General features: G+C 44.3%; 1 protein-coding gene across 2 annotated transcripts in view; it reads left to right on the plus strand.

Moving 5' to 3' along the window:
- Positions 1–3,665: 3,665 nt before the first annotated feature.
- The window catches only part of LOC139534785 (sodium/hydrogen exchanger 9B2-like), a 55,933-nt gene continuing 41,152 nt past the window's right edge, over positions 3,666–18,446 (plus strand). The window contains exons 1-6 of one of the 2 annotated variants that reach the window (XM_071334233.1): positions 3,666–3,920; positions 6,646–6,802; positions 10,095–10,265; positions 11,828–11,970; positions 12,222–12,349; positions 17,827–18,002. In XM_071334233.1, coding sequence (XP_071190334.1) covers positions 3,855–3,920; positions 6,646–6,802; positions 10,095–10,265; positions 11,828–11,970; positions 12,222–12,349; positions 17,827–18,002 — 841 coding nt within the window. In that variant the 5' untranslated portion in view covers positions 3,666–3,854. Of the gene's footprint in view, positions 3,921–6,645; positions 6,803–8,169; positions 8,213–10,094; positions 10,266–11,827; positions 11,971–12,221; positions 12,350–17,826; positions 18,003–18,446 lie in introns of those variants that run through there. The other variant, XM_071334236.1, reaches the window with a different exon arrangement.

Genomic DNA, 18,446 nt, shown 5'->3' on the forward strand with positions numbered 1-18,446 from the left:
CCGCCGCCATTGTCGCACCCCCTATTACCAGCCTGTTCAACCTCTCCTTCGTATCATCTGAGATCCCCAAGGATTGGAAAGCTGCCGCGGTCATCCCCCTCTTCAAACGGGGAGACACCCTGGACCCAAACTGTTACAGACCTATATCCATCCTGCCCTGCCTATCTAAGGTCTTCGAAAGCCAAGTCAACAAACAGATCACTGACCATCTCGAATCCCACCGTACCTTCTCCGCTGTGCAATCCGGTTTCCGAGCCGGTCACGGGTGCACCTCAGCCACGCTCAAGGTACTAAACGACATCATAACCGCCATCGATAAAAGACATTACTGTGCAGCCGTCTTCATCGACCTGGCCAAGGCTTTCGACTCTGTCAATCACCATATTCTTATCGGCAGACTCAGTAGCCTCGGTTTTTCTAATGACTGCCTTGCCTGGTTCACCAACTACTTTGCAGACAGAGTTCAGTGTGTCAAATCGGAGGGCATGTTGTCCGGTCCTCTGGCAGTCTCTATGGGGGTACCACAGGGTTCAATTCTCGGGCCGACTCTTTTCTCTGTATACATCAATGATGTTGCTCTTGCTGCGGGCGATTCCCTGATCCACCTCTACGCAGACGACACCATTCTATATACTTCCGGCCCTTCCTTGGACACTGTGCTATCTAACCTCCAAACGAGCTTCAATGCCATACAACACTCCTTCCGTGGCCTCCAACTGCTCTTAAACGCTAGTAAAACCAAATGCATGCTTTTCAACCGTTCGCTGCCTGCACCCGCACGCCCGACTAGCATCACCACCCTGGACGGTTCCGACCTAGAATATGTGGACATCTATAAGTACCTAGGTGTCTGGCTAGACTGCAAACTCTCCTTCCAGACTCATATCAAACATCTCCAATCCAAAATCAAATCAAGAATCGGCTTTCTATTCCGCAACAAAGCCTCCTTCACTCACGCCGCCAAACTTACCCTAGTAAAACTGACTATCCTACCGATCCTCGACTTCGGCGATGTCATCTACAAAATAGCTTCCAACACTCTACTCAGCAAACTGGATGCAGTTTATCACAGTGCCATTCGTTTTGTTACTAAAGCACCTTATACGACCCACCACTGCGACCTGTATGCCCTAGTCGGCTGGCCCTCGCTACATGTTCGTCGTCAGACCCACTGGCTCCAGGTCATCTACAAGGCTATGCTAGGTAAAGTGCCGCCTTATCTCAGTTCACTGGTCACGATGGCTACACCCACCCGCAGCACGCGCTCCAGCAGGTGTATCTCACTGATCATCCCTAAAGCTAAAACCTCATTTGGACGCCTTTCCTTCCAGTTCTCTGCTGCCTGCGACTGGAACGAATTGCAAAAATCTCTGAAGTTGGAGACTTTTATCTCCCTCAACAACTTTAAAAATCTGCTATCCGAGCAGCTAACCGATCGCTGCAGCTGTACATAGTCCATCTGTAAACTACCCACCCAATTTACCTACCTCACCCCCCATACTGCTTTTATTTATTTACTTTTCTGCTCTTTTGCACACCAGTATCTCTTCTTGCACATGTTCATCTGATGATTTATCACTCCAGTGTTAATCTGCTAAATTGTAATTATTCGATTTATTGCCTACCTCATGCCTTTTGCACACATTGTATATAGATTCTCTTTTTTTCTACCATGTTATTGACTTGTTTATTGTTTACTCCATGTGTAACTCTGTGTTGTCTGTTCACACTGCTATGCTTTATCTTGGCCAGGTCGCAGTTGCAAATGAGAACTTGTTCTCAACTAGCCTACCTGGTTAAATAAAGGTTAAATAAATAAAAAAATAAAAAAACATGAAATACAAAATAAAAATCTATTTAAATTACAGGTTGTAATGCAACAAAATAGGAAAAACACCAAGGGGGATGAATACTTTTGCAAGGCACTGTATATATATAAATTCTGATTCCTCTACATACCTGTGTTTACCATAACTCTACATACCTGTGTTTACCATACCTCTACATACCTGTGTTTACCATACCTCTACATACCTCTACATACCTGTGTTTACCATACCTCTACATACCTGTGTTTACCATACCTCTACATAACTGTGTTTACCATACCTCTACAAACCTCTACATACCTGTGTTTACCATACCTCTACATAACTCTACATACCTGTGTTTACCATACCTCTACATACCTGTGTTTACCAAAACTCTACATACCTGTGTTTACCACACCTCTATATACCTGTGTTTACCATACCTCTACATACCTCTACATACCTGTGTTTACCATACATCTACATACCTCTACATACCTCTACATACCTCTACATACCTGTGTTTACCATACATCTACATACCTCTACATACCTCTACATACCTCTATGTAGATCTACATTCCTCTATATACCTCTACATACCTCTACATACCTCTACATACCTCTACATACCTGTGTTTACCATACCTCTACATACCTCTATGTAGATCTACATTCCTCTATATACCTCTACATAAATCTACATACCTCTACATATCTCTACATACCTGTGTTTACCATACCTCTACATAACTCTGCATACCTCTACATACCTCTACATACCTGTGTTTACCATACATCTACATACCTCTACATACCTATATATACCTCTACATACCTCTACATACCTCTACATACCTCTATATACCTCTACATACCTCTACATACCTCTATATACCTCTACATACCTCTATATACCTCTACATACCTCTACATACCTCTACATAACTCTATATACCTCTACATACCTCTACATACCTGTGTTTACCATACCTCTACATTCCTCTACATACCTCTATGTAGATCTACATTCCTCTATATACCTCTACATAAATCTACATACCTCTACATACCTCTACATACCTGTGTTTACCATACATCTACGTACCTCTACATACCTCTACATACCTCTATATACCTCTACATACCTCTACATACCTCTATATACCTCTACATACCTCTACATACCTCTACATACCTCTACATACCTCTATATACCTCTACATACCTCTACATACCTCTATATACCTCTACATACCTCTATATACCTCTACATACCTCTATATACCTCTACATACCTCTACATACCTCTACATACCTCTATATACCTCTATATACCTCTACATACCTCTACATACCTCTACATAACTCTATATACCTCTATATACCTCTATATACCTCTACATAACTCTATATACCTGTGTTTACCATACCTCTACATACCTCTACATACTTCTATGTAGAGCTTTCCTTTCTTCTTTTCTCTTCCCTCTCTTTATCTTCTTTCTGTGTGTGTGTGTGTGTGTGTGTGTGTGTGTGTGTGTGTGTGTGTGTGTGTGTGTGTGTGTGTGTGTGTGTGTGTGTGTGTGTGTGTGTGTGTGTGTGTGTGTGTGTGTACCTGATTCGATGATTATACTGTTACAAGGCAGGGCTCAACAGTATAATAACAGACTGTTATTGTCAGTATTGTTTTGGTCACCTGGTTGAACCTCAATGACATGGATGACATGTGTACATCTGTGGCTTTCTGACTGGCTAACACACACACACACACACACACACACACACACACACACACACACACACACACACACACACACACACACACACACACACGCTCACACACACGTAGTCACTCTCATCAGTGTATGAGAAGGCACAGGCTGTTGTTCCATTGTCTCTCTGGCTGTCAGTGTGAGACATCAGTCATTGACTGCTGTTGTTTCATTGTCTCTCTGGCTGTCAGTGTGGGACATCAGTAGTGTGTGTTTCTGATCAAATGGTCAGTGTGTCTATGTTATCACACCTGTGTGAGCATCAGAGATGGAATTGGACAGTAAGCGCTACTCTCGAATGGAGGAGGATGGAGAACAACATAAAGACACTGAGGTACTATAGCATCTCTCTATCTATTTATCCTCTCTATCTATCTATCCTCTCTGTCTGTCTGTCTGTCTGTCTGTCTGTCTGTCTGTCTGTCTGTCTGTCTGTCTGTCTGTCTGTCTGTCTGTCTGTCTGTCTGTCTGTCTGTCTGTCTGTCTGTCTGTCTGTCTGTCTGTCTGTCTGTCTGTCTGTCTGTCTGTCTGTCTGTCTGTCTGTCTGTCTGTATATACTGTCTGTCTGTCTGTATATACTGTCTGCCTGCCTGCCTACCTGCCTGCCTGCCTGTATATACTGTCTGTCTGTATATACTGTCTGTCTGTCTGTGTCTGAATATACTGCCTGTCTGTATGCCTGTCTATCTATACTGTCTATCTATACTGTCTATCTATACTGTCTATCTATACTGTCTGTCTGTCTGTCTGTCTGTCTGTCTGTCTGTCTGTCTGTCTGTCTGTATATACTGTCTGTCTGTATGTCTGTATATACTGTCTGCCTGCCTGCCTACCTGCCTGCCTGCCTGTATATACTGTCTGTCTGTATATACTGTCTGAATATACTGCCTGTCTGTATGCCTGTCTATCTATACTGTCTGTCTGTCTGTCTGTCTGTCTGTCTGTCTGTCTGTCTGTCTGTCTGTCTGTCTGTCTGTCTGTCTGTCTGTCTGTCTGTCTGTCTGTCTGTCTGTCTGTCTGTCTGTCTGTCTGTCTGTACGTACGTACAAGACCACAGCTAGCAAACATGATTCAACTTGTCAGCTAATAATACAGAATAGAGGAAGTGGTTGAGGCCTAAAACAACATTTTGAAGCATCTGGTGTCCCTGATGAGAGGTTTAAACACCACTGAGGACCTAGCCTTCAATGTCATATACGGTCATGTACAGGGAGTTACTCTGATTCAGTTATATACAGGGAGTTACTCTGATTCAGTTATATACAGGGAGTTACTCTGATTCAGTTATATACAGGGATGTACTCTGATTCAGTTATATAAAGGGAGTTACTCTGATTCAGTTATATACAGGGAGTTACTCTGATTCAGTTATATACAGGGAGTTACTCTGATTCAGTTATATACAGGGAGGTACTCTGATTCAGTTATATACAGGGAGGTACTCTGATTCAGTTATATACAGGGAGGTACTCTGATTCAGTTATATACAGGGAGGTACTCTGATTCAGTTATATACAGGGAGTTACTCTGATTCAGTTATATACAGGGAGTTACTCTGATTCAGTTATATACAGGGAGTTACTCTGATTCAGTTATATAAAGGGAGTTACTCTGATTCAGTTATATACAGGGAGGTACTCTGATTCAGTTGTATACAGGGAGTTACTCTGATTCAGTTATATACAGGGAGTTACTCTGATTCAGTTATATACAGGGAGGTACTCTGATTCAGTTATATACAGGGAGTTACTCTGATTCAGTTATATACAGGGAGTTACTCTGATTCAGTTATATACAGGGAGTTACTCTGATTCAGTTATATACAGGGAGTTACTCTGATTCAGTTATATACAGGGAGTTACTCTGATTCAGTTGTATACAGGGAGTTACTCTGATTCAGTTATATACAGGGAGGTACTCTGATTCAGTTATTGTCAAACTGTAAAAAAGTAGTGCACTATCTACTCACTAGACTCTGGTCAAAAGTAGTGCACTATCTTCTCACTAGACTCTGGTCAAAAGTAGTGCACTATCTTCTCACTAGACTCTGGTCTAAAGTAGTGCACTATCTACTCACTGGGCTCTGGTCAAAAGTAGTGCACTATCTACTCACTAGACTCTAGTCAAAAGTAGTGCACTATCTACTCACTGGGCTCTGGTCAAAAGTAGTGCACTATCTACTCACTAGACTCTAGTCAAAAGTAGTGCACTATCTACTCACTAGACTCTGGTCTAAAGTAGTGCACTATCTACTCACTGGGCTCTGGTCAAAAGTAGTGCACTATCTACTCACTAGACTCTGGTCAAAAGTAGTGCACTATCTTCTCACTAGACTCTAGTCAAAAGTAGAGCACTATCTTCTCACTAGACTCTGGTCAAAAGTAGTGCACTATCTTCTCACTAGACTCTGGGCAAAAGTAGTGCACTATCTACTCACTGGGCTCTGGTCAAAAGTAGTGCACTATAGACTCACTGGGCTCTGGTCAAAAGTAGTGCACTATCTTCTCACTAGACTCTGGTCAAAAGTAGTGCACTATCTACTCACTGGGCTCTGGTCAAAAGTAGTGCACTATAGACTCACTGGGCTCTAGTCAAAAGTAGTGCACTATAGACTCACTGGGCTCTGGTCAAAAGTAGTGCACTATCTACTCACTGGGCTCTAGTCAAAAGTAGTGCACTATCTACTCACTGGGCTCTGGTCAAAAGTAGTGCACTATCTACTCACTGGGCTCTGGTCAAAAGTAGTGCACTATCTACTCACTGGGCTCTAGTCAAAAGTAGTGCACTATCTACTCACTAGAGTCTGGTCAAAAGTAGTGCACTATCTACTCACTGGGCTCTGGTCAAAAGTAGTGCACTATCTACTCACTAGACTCTGGTCAAAAGTAGTGCACTATCTACTCACTGGGCTCTAGTCAAAAGTAGTGCACTATCTACTCACTAGGCTCTGGTCAAAAGTAGTGCACTATCTACTCACTGGGCTCTGGTCAAAAGTAGTGCACTATATAGGAAATATAGTGTATTTTGGAACACAGAAACGATTAACTCTGACCCCCTAGGCTGTGGGCGTGGCGAATGCCCAGTGCACCATGGGAGAGGAGACGAAGTGTAATGACATCACAGTGATCATTTCTAACTCCACCCCCTTCCGGATCGCCCCACTGGAGCACTGTTTAAAGGCTCCGTCTGGACTCCTGGCATATCTCATCACCACAGGTACTGATACACTGTTTAAAGACTGGACTCCTGGCATATCTCATCACCACAGGTACTGTAACACTGTTTAAAGACTGGACTCCTGGCATATCTCATCACCACAGGTACTGTAACACTGTTTAAAGACTGGACTCCTGGCATATCTCATCACCACAGGTACTGTAACACTGTTTAAAGACTGGACTCCTGGCATATCTCATCACCACAGGTACTGTAACACTGTTTAAAGACTGGACTCCTGGCTTATCTCATCACCACAGGTACTGTAACACTGTTTAAAGACTGGACTCCTGGCATATCTCATCACCACAGGTACTGTAACACTGTTTAAAGACTGGACTCCTGGCATATCTCATCACCACAGGTACTGTAACACTGTTTAAAGACTGGACTCCTGGCATATCTCATCACCACAGGTACTGTAACACTGTTTAAAGACTGGACTCCTGGCATATCTCATCACCACAGGTACTGTAACACTGTTTAAAGACTGGACTCCTGGCATATCTCATCACCACAGGTACTGTAACACTGTTTAAAGACTGGACTCCTGGCATATCTCATCACCACAGGTACTGTAACACTGTTTAAAGACTGGACTCCTGGCTTATCTCATCACCACAGGTACTGTAACACTGTTTAAAGACTGGACTCCTGGCATATCTCATCACCACAGGTACTGTAACACTGTTTAAAGACTGGACTCCTGGCATATCTCATCACCACAGGTACTGTAACACTGTTTAAAGACTGGACTCCTGGCATATCTCATCACCACAGGTACTGAAACACTGTTTAAAGACTGGACTCCTGGCATATCTCATCACCACAGGTACTGTAACACTGTTTAAAGGCTGGACTCCTGGCATATCTCATCACCACAGGTACTGTAACACTCTTTAAAGACTGGACTCCTGGCATATCTCATCACCACAGGTACTGTAACACTGTTTAAAGACTGAACTCCTGGCATATCTCATCACCACAGGTACTGTAACACTGTTTAAAGACTGGACTACTGGCATATCTCATCACCACAGGTACTGTAACACTGTTTAAAGACTGGACTCCTGGCATATCTCATCACCACAGGTACTGTAACACTGTTTAAAGGCTGGACTACTGGCATATCTCATCACCACAGGTACTGTAACACTGTTTAAAGACTGGACTCCTGGCATATCTCATCACCACAGGTACTGTAACACTGTTTAAAGACTGGACTCCTGGCATATCTCATCACCACAGGTCCTGTAACACTGTTTAAAGACTGGACTCCTGGCATATCTCATCACCACAGGTACTGAAACACTGTTTAAAGACTGGACTCCTGGCATATCTCATCACCACAGGTACTGTAACACTGTTTAAAGGCTCCGTCTGGACTCCTGGCATATCTCATCACCACAGGTACTGTAACACTGTTTAACTTTTACTTGGTACTCATCCCGGATCCGGGAGCACCCCCCACAGTAAAAAAGCTGACTAGCATAGCCTAGCATAGCGTCACAAGTAAATACAAGCATCTAAATATCATTAAATCACAAGTCCAAGACACCAGATGAAAGATACAGATCTTGTGAATCCAGCCATCATTTCTGATTTTTAAAATGTTTTACAGGGAAGACACAATATGTAAATCTATTAGCTAACCACGTTAGCAAAAGACACCACTTTTTTTACTCCACCAGTTTTTTACTCCATCAGTAGCTATCACTAATTCGACTAAATAAAGATATATATAGCCACTAACCAAGAAACAACTTCATAAGATGACAGTCTGATAACATATTTATGGTATAGGATATGTTTTTTTAGAAAAATGTGCATTTTTCAGGTATAAATCACAGTTGTACATTGCAGCTGCAATCTGAAATAGCGTTGGAAGCAGCCGGAATAATTACAGAGACCGACGTCAATTACCAAAATACTCATCCTAAAACATTTCTGAAAAATACACAGCCTACAGCAATCGAAAGACACAGATCTTGTGAATCCAGACAATATTTCAGATTTTCTAAGTGTTTTACAGCGAAAACACAATATATCGTTATATTAGCATACCACATGAGCTAACATCACACCAGCATTAAATCAAGGCAAAGGGGGCGATAACGTTATCGCCACCAAAATATATAAATTTTTTCACTAACCTTCTCAGAATTCTTCAGATGACAGTCCTGTAACATCATATTACACAATGCATATAGAGTTTGTTCGAAAATGTGCATATTTAGCATCACAAATCGTGGTTATGCAATGTAATCTGTCAAAACATGGCATGCATTCGGGCCGGCGCCATCTTGGAAAGGCACCTATGTTTACGATTATTTATCGATTAGATTGACTAAAAAAATACAGGTTGGACAGCTAATTAAAGATGCATTGGTTATTAATGCAACCGCTGATTTAGATTTTTAAAATTTACGTTACTAGACATACATTGTGAGTTACAGCCAGACTAGTGCAGCAAAAAATGGCTGACAACTGCGTTTACATTTTTCCACATAAATACGGAATAAAATCATAAATAACTTTTACTTTTGGACGAGCTTCCATCAGTATCTTGGGCAATGTGTCCTTTGTCCAAAAGAATTGTTGCTTTGTTGTAAAACGACCTCCTCAACTTCGAAACTAGCAGCTAACGATAGCTACACGGCACACACATGTCCAAATCCTCAAACGCAATACTAAGGAAATTCAGAAAAATAGCAATATACTCGCATAAACTGATATAAATCGGTTTCAAATAACTTCGTTATGATGTTTCTAACACCTATATCGAATTAAATCACAGACAGATATATCTTTGATCAATAACGAGAGCTTTTGAGCATGCGATTCTGATGTCCTCACTTGCGTCCTGGCAAGCGTCGAAAAGAAGGGACATCTCACTCCATTCCCTTTTAAAAACTCTGACAAACACGTAGAGACACCATTCCACTTCTCATTGGTTACTGACATCCAGGGGAAGGCGGGTGCAGTTCATGTCAAGCCATAGGGCACACACAGAGTTTTAAACTGATCCGAGATCAGAGACTATTTTTCAGAGCTTCGCATGTCCTGTCATGAGTTTCGCTGTAGAAAGAGTTCTGGTTCACCCACAGACATATTTCAAACGGTTTTAGAAACTAGAGATTGTTTTCTATCCAATAGTAATAATAATATGCATATTGTACGAGCAAGAATTGAGTATGAGGCAGTTTAATTTGGAGACGATATTTTCCAAAGTGGAAACAGCACCCCCTGTATTGAGAAAAGGTTAACCCTTTGTGTGTCTCCCTCTCTCTAGTGTGTCTGGGAGCGTTGTTGTTTGGTGTGGTCTGGTCCATCGCTGAGAAGGAGTGTTATCCAGGGGGAAATCTGTTCGGCATCATCATCTTGTTTCTCTGTGCTGTGTGTGGAGGAAAGCTGGTCGGACTGATCCAACTCCCCACACTGCCCCCCTTCCCCCCTTTACTTGGTACGTTCCACTAGTCAGTGCTGTATATGTTTCATCTGACTGACGTGAAGAATGGGACGGTTTTGACTGACGTGAAGAATGGGACTGCTTTAAAATATCACATTTACATAAGTATTCAGACCCTTTACTCAGTACTTTGTTGAAGCACCTTAATGACATCACAATACCCCATAATGACGCAGCAAAAACAGGTTTTTAGACATCAAGTCATTACAGCCTCAAGTCTTCTTGGGTATGACGCTACAAGCTTGGAACACCTGTATTTGGGGAGTTTCTCCCATTCTTCTCTGCAGATCCTCTCAAGCTCTGTCAGGTTGGATGGGGAGCGTCGCTGCACAGCTATTTTCAGGTCTCTCCAGAGATGTTTGATCGGGTTTAAGTCCGGGCTCTGGCTGGGCCACTCAAGTACATTCAGAGACTTGTCCCCAAAGCCACTCCTGCATTGTCTTGGCTGTGTGCTTAGGGTCGTTGTCCTGTTGGAAGGTGAACCTTCGCCCCCAGTCTGAGGTCCTGAGCACTCTGGAGCAGGTTTTCATCAAGGATCTCTCTGTACTTTGCTCCGTTCATCTTTCCCTCAACCCTGACTAGTCTCCCAGTCCCTGCTGCTGAATAACATCCCCACAGCATGATGCTGCCACCACCATGCTTCACCGTAGGGATGGTGCCAGGTTTCCTCCAGACGTGACGCTTGGCATTCAGGCCAGAGAGTTCAATCTTGATTTCATTAGACCAGAGAATCTTGTTTCTCATGGTCTGAGAGTCTTTTGGTGCCTTTTGGCAAACTCCAAGCGAGCTGTCATGTGCCTTTAACTGAGGAGTGGCTTCCATCTGGCCACAATACCATAAAGCCCTGATTGGTGGAGTGCTGCAGAGATGGTTGTCCTTCTGGAAGGTTCTCCACAGAGAAACGCTGGAGCTCTGTCAGAGTGACCATCGGGTTCTTCCTCCCTGACCAAGGCCCTTCTCCCCCGATTGCTCAGTTTGACCAGGCAGCCAGCTCTAGGAAGAGTCTTGGTGGTTCCAAACTTCATGGCTTGATCTTTGCTCTGACATGCTCTGTCAACTGTGGGACCTCATATAGACAGGTCTGTGCCTTTCCAAATCATGTCCAATCAATTGACTTTACCGCAGGTGGAGCTCCGTTTTCTCATTATGGGGTATTGTGATGTCATTACGTGTTATTGTGATGTCATTATGGGGTATTGTGATGTCATTAGGGGGTATTGTGATGTCATTATGGGGTAGTGTGATGTCATTAGGGGGTATTGTGATGTCATTATGGGGTATTGTGATGTCATTATGGGGTATTGTGATGTCATTATGGGGTATTGTGATGTCATTAGGGGGTATTGTGATGTCATTAGGGGTTATTGTGTGTAGATGGATGAGGACGATAGGATCATGGCCCCAGCAGACACAGGACCCTGGTGTTTGCAGCTCGATGCTCTTGCCAACTCAATCACACAGGACGACTAAACTCATGTACTAAACTTGTGTGTCTCTCAGGCATGTTACCTGCAGGTTTCGTCCGTTTGTAACTGATGCTGTGTGTTTATATACAGGTATGTTGCTGGCAGGTCTGGTGCTGCGTAACGTCCCGTATGTAACGGAGGCGGTCCACATTGAGCAGGCCTGGTCAGCAGCTCTGAGGAACGTCGCTCTGGCCATCATACTGACCCGTGCTGGACTGGGCCTCGACCCTTCGGTACGGAGGGAGGGAGGGAGGGAGGGAGGGAGGGGGGGAGGGAGGGAGGGACAGAGAAAGAGGGAGAGAGAGAGAGAGAGAGAGAGAGAGAGAGAGAGAGAGAGAGAGAGACAGAGACAGAGACAGAGACAGAGACAGAGACAGAGACAGAGACAGAGACAGAGACAGAGACAGAGACAGAGAGAGAGAGAGAGAGAGAGAGAGAGATTTCTCTATGGAATTTTACAGCTAAAGGTGTATGTGTTCAACAGGCTCTCCGTAGACTCAAGGGGGTGTGTGTGCGACTGGCAGTAGGACCGTGTACAGTGGAGGCCTCAACAGTAGCTGTGATGTCTCACTTCCTGATGGGCTTGCCCTGGATCTGGGGATTCATACTGGGGTAAACACACACCTCAACACAGTGTTACCTCAATATTAGCTCTATCTGTCTCTCTCTCTCTCTCTCTCTCAATTCAATTCAATTCATTTTAAGGGCTGTATTGGCATGGGAAACATATGTTAACAAAGCAAGTGAAATAGATAATAAACAAAAGTGAAGTACAGCGGGGCAAAAAGTATTTAGTCTTTAGTCTAGGTTTTCACACACTGTAGCAAAGCACCCCCACAACATGATGCTGCCACCCCCGTGCTTCACGGTTGGGATGGTGTTCTTCAGCTTGCAAGTCTCCCCCTTTTTCCTCCAAACATAACGATGGTCATTATGGCCAAACAGTTCTATTTTTGTTTCATCAGACCAAAGGACATTTCTCCAGAAAGTACAATCTTCGTCCCCATGTGCAGTTGCAAACCGTAGTCTGGCTTTTTTATGGCGGTTTTGGAGCAGTGGCTTCTTCCTTGCAGAGCGGCCTTTCAGGTTATGTCGATATAGGACTCGTTTTACTGTGGATATAGATACTTTTGTGCTTGTTTCCTCCAGCATCTTCACAAGGTCCTTTGCTGTTGTTCTGGGATTGATTTGCACTTTTCGCACCAAAGTACGTTAATCTCTAGGAGACAGAACGCATCTCCTTCCTGAGCGGTATGACGGCTGCGTGGTCCCATGGTGTTTATACTTGCAAACTATTGTTTGTCCAGATGAACGTGGTACCTTCAGGCATTTGGAAGTTGCTCCCAAGGATGAACCAGACTTGTGGAGTTCTACAATGTTTTTTCTGAGTTCTTGGCTGATTTCTTTTGATGTTCCCATGATGTCAAGCAAAGAGGCACTGAGTTTGAAGGTAGGCCTTGAAATACATCCACAGGTACACCTCCAATTGACTCAAATGATGTCAATTAGCCTATCAGAAGCTTTTAAAGCTGGAATTTTCCAAGCTGTTTAAAGGCACAGTCAACTTAGTGTATGTAAACTTCTGACCCATTGGAATTGTGATACAGTGAATTATAAGTGAAATAATCTGTCTGTAAACAATTGTTGGAAAAATTACTTGTGTCATGCACAAAGTAGATGTCCTAACCGACTTGCCAAAATTATAGTTTGCTTACAAGAAATTTGTGGAGTGGTTGAAAAACGAGTTTTAATGACTCCAACCTAAGTGTATGTAAACTTCCCACTTCAACTGTACATACCCAGCGTCCTACAGAGCTGCAGGAGTTGTGACCCGTTTTTGTTGGTTATGTTGTCATAGTTGTGCCTAAAGGGGGGCATATGGGGGAGGGAATGCTGTCACCTGCAGGCAGGTGTTTGTCCCCCTGTGTGCTGAGGGTGTCAGGTTCTTGTCCAGTTCTGGCATTTAGGTCGCCACAGACTAGTACATGTCCCTGGGCCTGGAAATGGTTGATCTCCCCCTCCAGGATGGAGAAGCTGTCATCGTTAAAGGGGATTCTATTGGGGGGATATAGGTAGCATACATGAGGCCATTTTTAGCTGTTGAGATCATTTCCTTATTAATTTCCAGCCAGATGTAAAATGTTCCTGTTTTGATTAATTTAATAGAGTGGGTTAGGTCCGCTCTATACCACATTAGCATACCCCCCGAGTCTCTTCTCTGTTTCACACCTGGTAGTGTGACCTAGAGGGCAACCAGTGGGTCCGTCTCATCTATACCATGTTTCACACCTGGTAGTGTGGTGGATGGGACTACCAGCTCTCTGTAACCTAGAGGGCAACCAGTGGGTCTGTCTCCTTTATACCATGTTTCACACCTGGTAGTGTGGTGGATGGGACTACCAGCTCTCTGTAACCTAGAGGGCAACCAGTGGGTCTGTCTCCTTTATACCATGTTTCACACCTGGTAGTTTGGTGGATGGGACTACCAGCTCTCTGTAACCTAGAGGGCAACCAGTGGGTCTGTCTCCTTTATACCATGTTTCACACCTGGTAGTTTGGTGGATGGGACTACCAGCTCTCTGTAACCTAGAGGGCAACCAGTGGGTCCGTCTCATCTATACCATGTTTCACACCTGGTAGTTTGGTGGATGGGACTACCAGCTCTCTGTAACCTAGAGGGCAACCAGTGGGTCTGTCTCCTTTATACCATGTTTCACACCTGGTAGTTTGGTGGATGGGACTACCAGCTCTCTGTAACCTAGAGGGCAACCAGTGGGTCCGTCTCATCTATACCATGTTTCCCACCTGGTAGTTTGGTGGATGGGACGACCAGCTCTCTGTAACCTAGAGGGCAACCAGTGGGTCTGTCTCCTTTATACCATGTTTCACACCTGGTAGTTTGGTGGATGGGACGACCAGCTCTCTGTAACCTAGAGGGCAACCAGTGGGTCTGTCTCCTTTATACCATGTTTCACACCTGGTAGTTTGGTGGATGGGACTACCAGCTCTCTGTAACCTAGAGGGCAACCAGTGGGTCCGTCTCATCTATACCATGTTTCACACCTGGTAGTTTGGTGGATGGGACGACCAGCTCTCTGTAACCCAGAGGGCAACCAGTGGGTCTGTCTCCTTTATACCATGTTTCACACCTGGTAGTTTGGTGGATGGGACGACCAGCTCTCTGTAACCTAGAGGGCAACCAGTGGGTCTGTCTCCTTTATACCATGTTTCACACCTGGTAGTTTGGTGGATGGGACGACCAGCTCTCTGTAACCTAGAGGGCAACCAGTGGGTCTGTCTCCTTTATACCATGTTTCACACCTGGTAGTTTGGTGGATGGGACGACCAGCTCTCTGTAACCTAGAGGGCAACCAGTGGGTCTGTCTCCTTTATACCATGTTTCACACCTGGTAGTTTGGTGGATGGGACGACCAGCTCTCTGTAACCTAGAGGGCAACCAGTGGGTCCGTCTCCTTTATACCATGTTTCACACCTGGTAGTGTGACCTAGAGGGCAACCAGTGGGTCTGTCTCCTTTATACCATGTTTCACACCTGGTAGTTTGGTGGATGGGACGACCAGCTCTCTGTAACCTAGAGGGCAACCAGCTCTCTGTAACCTAGAGGGCAACCAGAAGGGGCATAGGTCTGATATGGGGGGGCCTCTATAGGGTGTGGCCAGGGTTTGCTTGGGGTGGTCTTAGCTGATTTGGGTGTGGCTGCTAATAAGGCTACCAAGCTGCTAGGACAGAACTGACCTGGTTGCAACTTAAATTTTCACTGAAGTGTCAAGTGGTCTGGGTGTAGGTCCTCTTGGGGTGGGGAATCTCAGTGCAAGTCCTTCAGGAGGGGTCTGGCAGATCTAGGAGGGTGTCTTGCTGGTCTGGGGCGGGTGTCCGTTGCTCTGTTGCTCCTGTGTGAGGTGCTGTGGCTACTGGGGCTGCGGTTGAGGGTGACGTCCTTCAGGGTCCTGGGAAAAGTTGGGATTGCTGGCTTGTAGAGGAGAACCTGGTCGTAAAGGCTGTTCAAGTCCAGGGTGGAGTGGTGGGCCAGGTAAGCATTTGGTTTTGAGGCACAGTCCTGGGAAATGTTTACATTTACCCGCTGTACGGTGGCAGGGTGGAAGTATTTTCATGGTAGCAAGGTGGAGATAACCACTTGTGCATTGGGGAAAGTAGAAGAAGCTTTTTCAATCACTTCCTTGAGTGCTGTGACCACCCTTTCCTGCTGGGCCCTCAGGTCATTTGTGCCCCTTATGATGTGGCTGGGGGACCCTAGTCTGTCCTCTGACAGCTCCAGGGCATGTCTGGTGTTTGGGCATCAGAATTTAGACAATTTGTGTTTGGGAAAAAGTTTGTCCTCTTAACCTTTCTGGGACCAGGAGCAGTATTGAGTAGTTTGGATGAATGAGGTGCCCAAAGTAAACTGCCTGTTACTCAGGCCCAGAAGCTAGGATAGGCATAGATTTGGATAGAAAACACTCTAAAGCTTCCAAAACTGTTAAAATAATGTCTGTGAGTATAACAGAACTGATATGGCAGGCTGAAACCTGAGGAGAATCCACCCAGGAAGTTATTTTGAAATGGCTGTTTTTCCATTGAAAGCCTATCCACCATACAAAGACTTAAAACCCATGGCTTCCACTACATGTGGCCAGTCTTTAGGCATTGTTTCAGGCTTTTACTCTGAAAAATGAGGGAGAAACACCACTTTCAATGAGAGGACAGTGGAAACGTCCAGACATGTGTCCAGCGCGTGACCGGGACCGTGAGGTTATTTCTTTCTTTTTCCTTTTCTATTGACGGAGATATTGTCCGGTTGAAATATGATCGATTTATTTATGACAAAAACAACCTGAGGATTGATTATAAACATCGTTTGACATGTTTCTACGAACTTTTATGATACTTTTTTGATTTTTCGTCTGCCTGCTGTGACCGCGCTTTGTGCCAATGGTTTACTGAACAAAACGCACCAACAAAACGGAGGTTTTTGGATATAAAGAGGGACTTTATCAAACAAAACAAACATTTATTGTGTAACATGGAGTCTTGTGAGTGCAACCATACGAAGATCATCAAAGGTAAGTGATCAATTTTATCTCTCTATTTCTGACGCCATGGGGGCTTCAACGGCCTCTGCATTTGGGTTGGGGGGTGGGGGGCTTTGGGGGTGGGAAACTCTCCTGCCATTGTCAGTGCTAATTGAAGTTACAGCCAGGTCTGTTCTGTCCTAGTAGCTTGGTAGCTTTAGTATACTTATTTATTAAGCTTTATAAAACAGAATTAACAAGAGATTATTGTCTTTTACTTTTTGTCTTCAGAAGTAGGTCCAGACTGAACATTACTCATTCAGTGTTGTGTTGGATGTATTTACAGGTCCAGACTGAACATTACTCACTCAGTGTTGTGTTGGATGGTATTTACAGGTTCAGACTGAACATTACTCACTCAGTGTTGTGTTGGATGGTATTTCCAGGTCCAGACTGAACATTACTCACTCAGTGTTGTGTTGGATGTATTTACAGGTCCAGACTGAACATTACTCACTCAGTGTTGTGTTGGATGTATTTACAGGTTCAGACTGAACATTACTCACTCAGTGTTGTGTTGGATGGTATTTACAGGTTCTGCTGTGTTTCCTCAGCAGGTTTTGGTTTGTTAGAAGTTTTTTGTTGTTGTCCCAAATCAAGGTTTTAGGTGTGGAATTTTACTTTGGATTGAAGGTTTTAATGTTGAGGTTATTATCCTGTATAAATCCTTTATCCAACTCGAATTCTATATTCTCTAACTCAGGAGCCCATGAGCTCACTCTCTGCTCATCTGCCCCCCCCCCTCTCTTTCTTTCTCTCTCTGATGTCTCATTCTGACTGTCTGTCTGTCTGTCTGTCCGTTTCTCACTCTCTCTCTCTCTCTCTCTCTCTCTCTCTCTCTCTCTCTCTCTCTCTCTCTCTCTCTCTCTCTCTCTCTCTCTCTCTTTCCGTCTCTCTCTCTCTCTCTCTCTCTCTCTCTGTCTCTCTCTCCCTCTCTCTCTCTCTGTCTCTCTCTTTCCGTCTCTCTCTCTCTATCTCTCTCTATCTCTCTTTCTCTAGGTTTGTTCTGAGTGCTGTCTCTCCAGCGGTGGTGGTGCCCTCCATGTTGCTGCTCCAGAAGGATGGCTACGGCGTGGAGAAGGGAATCCCTACTCTGCTGATGGCTGCTGGGAGTTTTGATGACATCCTGGCCATCACAGGGTTCACCACCTGTCTAGGCGTGGCATTCGCCTCAGGTAAGTGAGCATGTGACCACAGGGTTCACAGCAGAAGCGACCCGCCAATTAGACAGAACAATCACTCTTTCACACTGGGATGAAGCCCCATTGACTTCCTATTGCCACCTAGTAGATATCCCACCTCAGCTCAAAACACCTGGCAGCATCTGACCACTAAACGCAGTAGGAAAACACTCAGGTTACATCTGACCACTAAACGCAGTAGGAAAACACTCAGGTTACATCTGACCACTAAACGCAGTAGGAAAACACTCAGGTTACATCTGACCACTAAACGCAGTAGTAAAACACTCAGTTTACATCTGACCACTAAACACAGTAGTAAAACATTCAGGTTACATCTGACCACTAAACGCAGTAGTAAAACATTCAGGTTACATCTGACCACTAAACGCAGTAGTAAAACATTCAGGTTACATCTGACCACTAAACGCAGTAGTA

The sequence above is a fragment of the Salvelinus alpinus genome, chromosome 11, assembly GCF_045679555.1.
Source record: "Salvelinus alpinus chromosome 11, SLU_Salpinus.1, whole genome shotgun sequence".
NCBI lineage: Eukaryota > Metazoa > Chordata > Actinopteri > Salmoniformes > Salmonidae > Salvelinus > Salvelinus alpinus.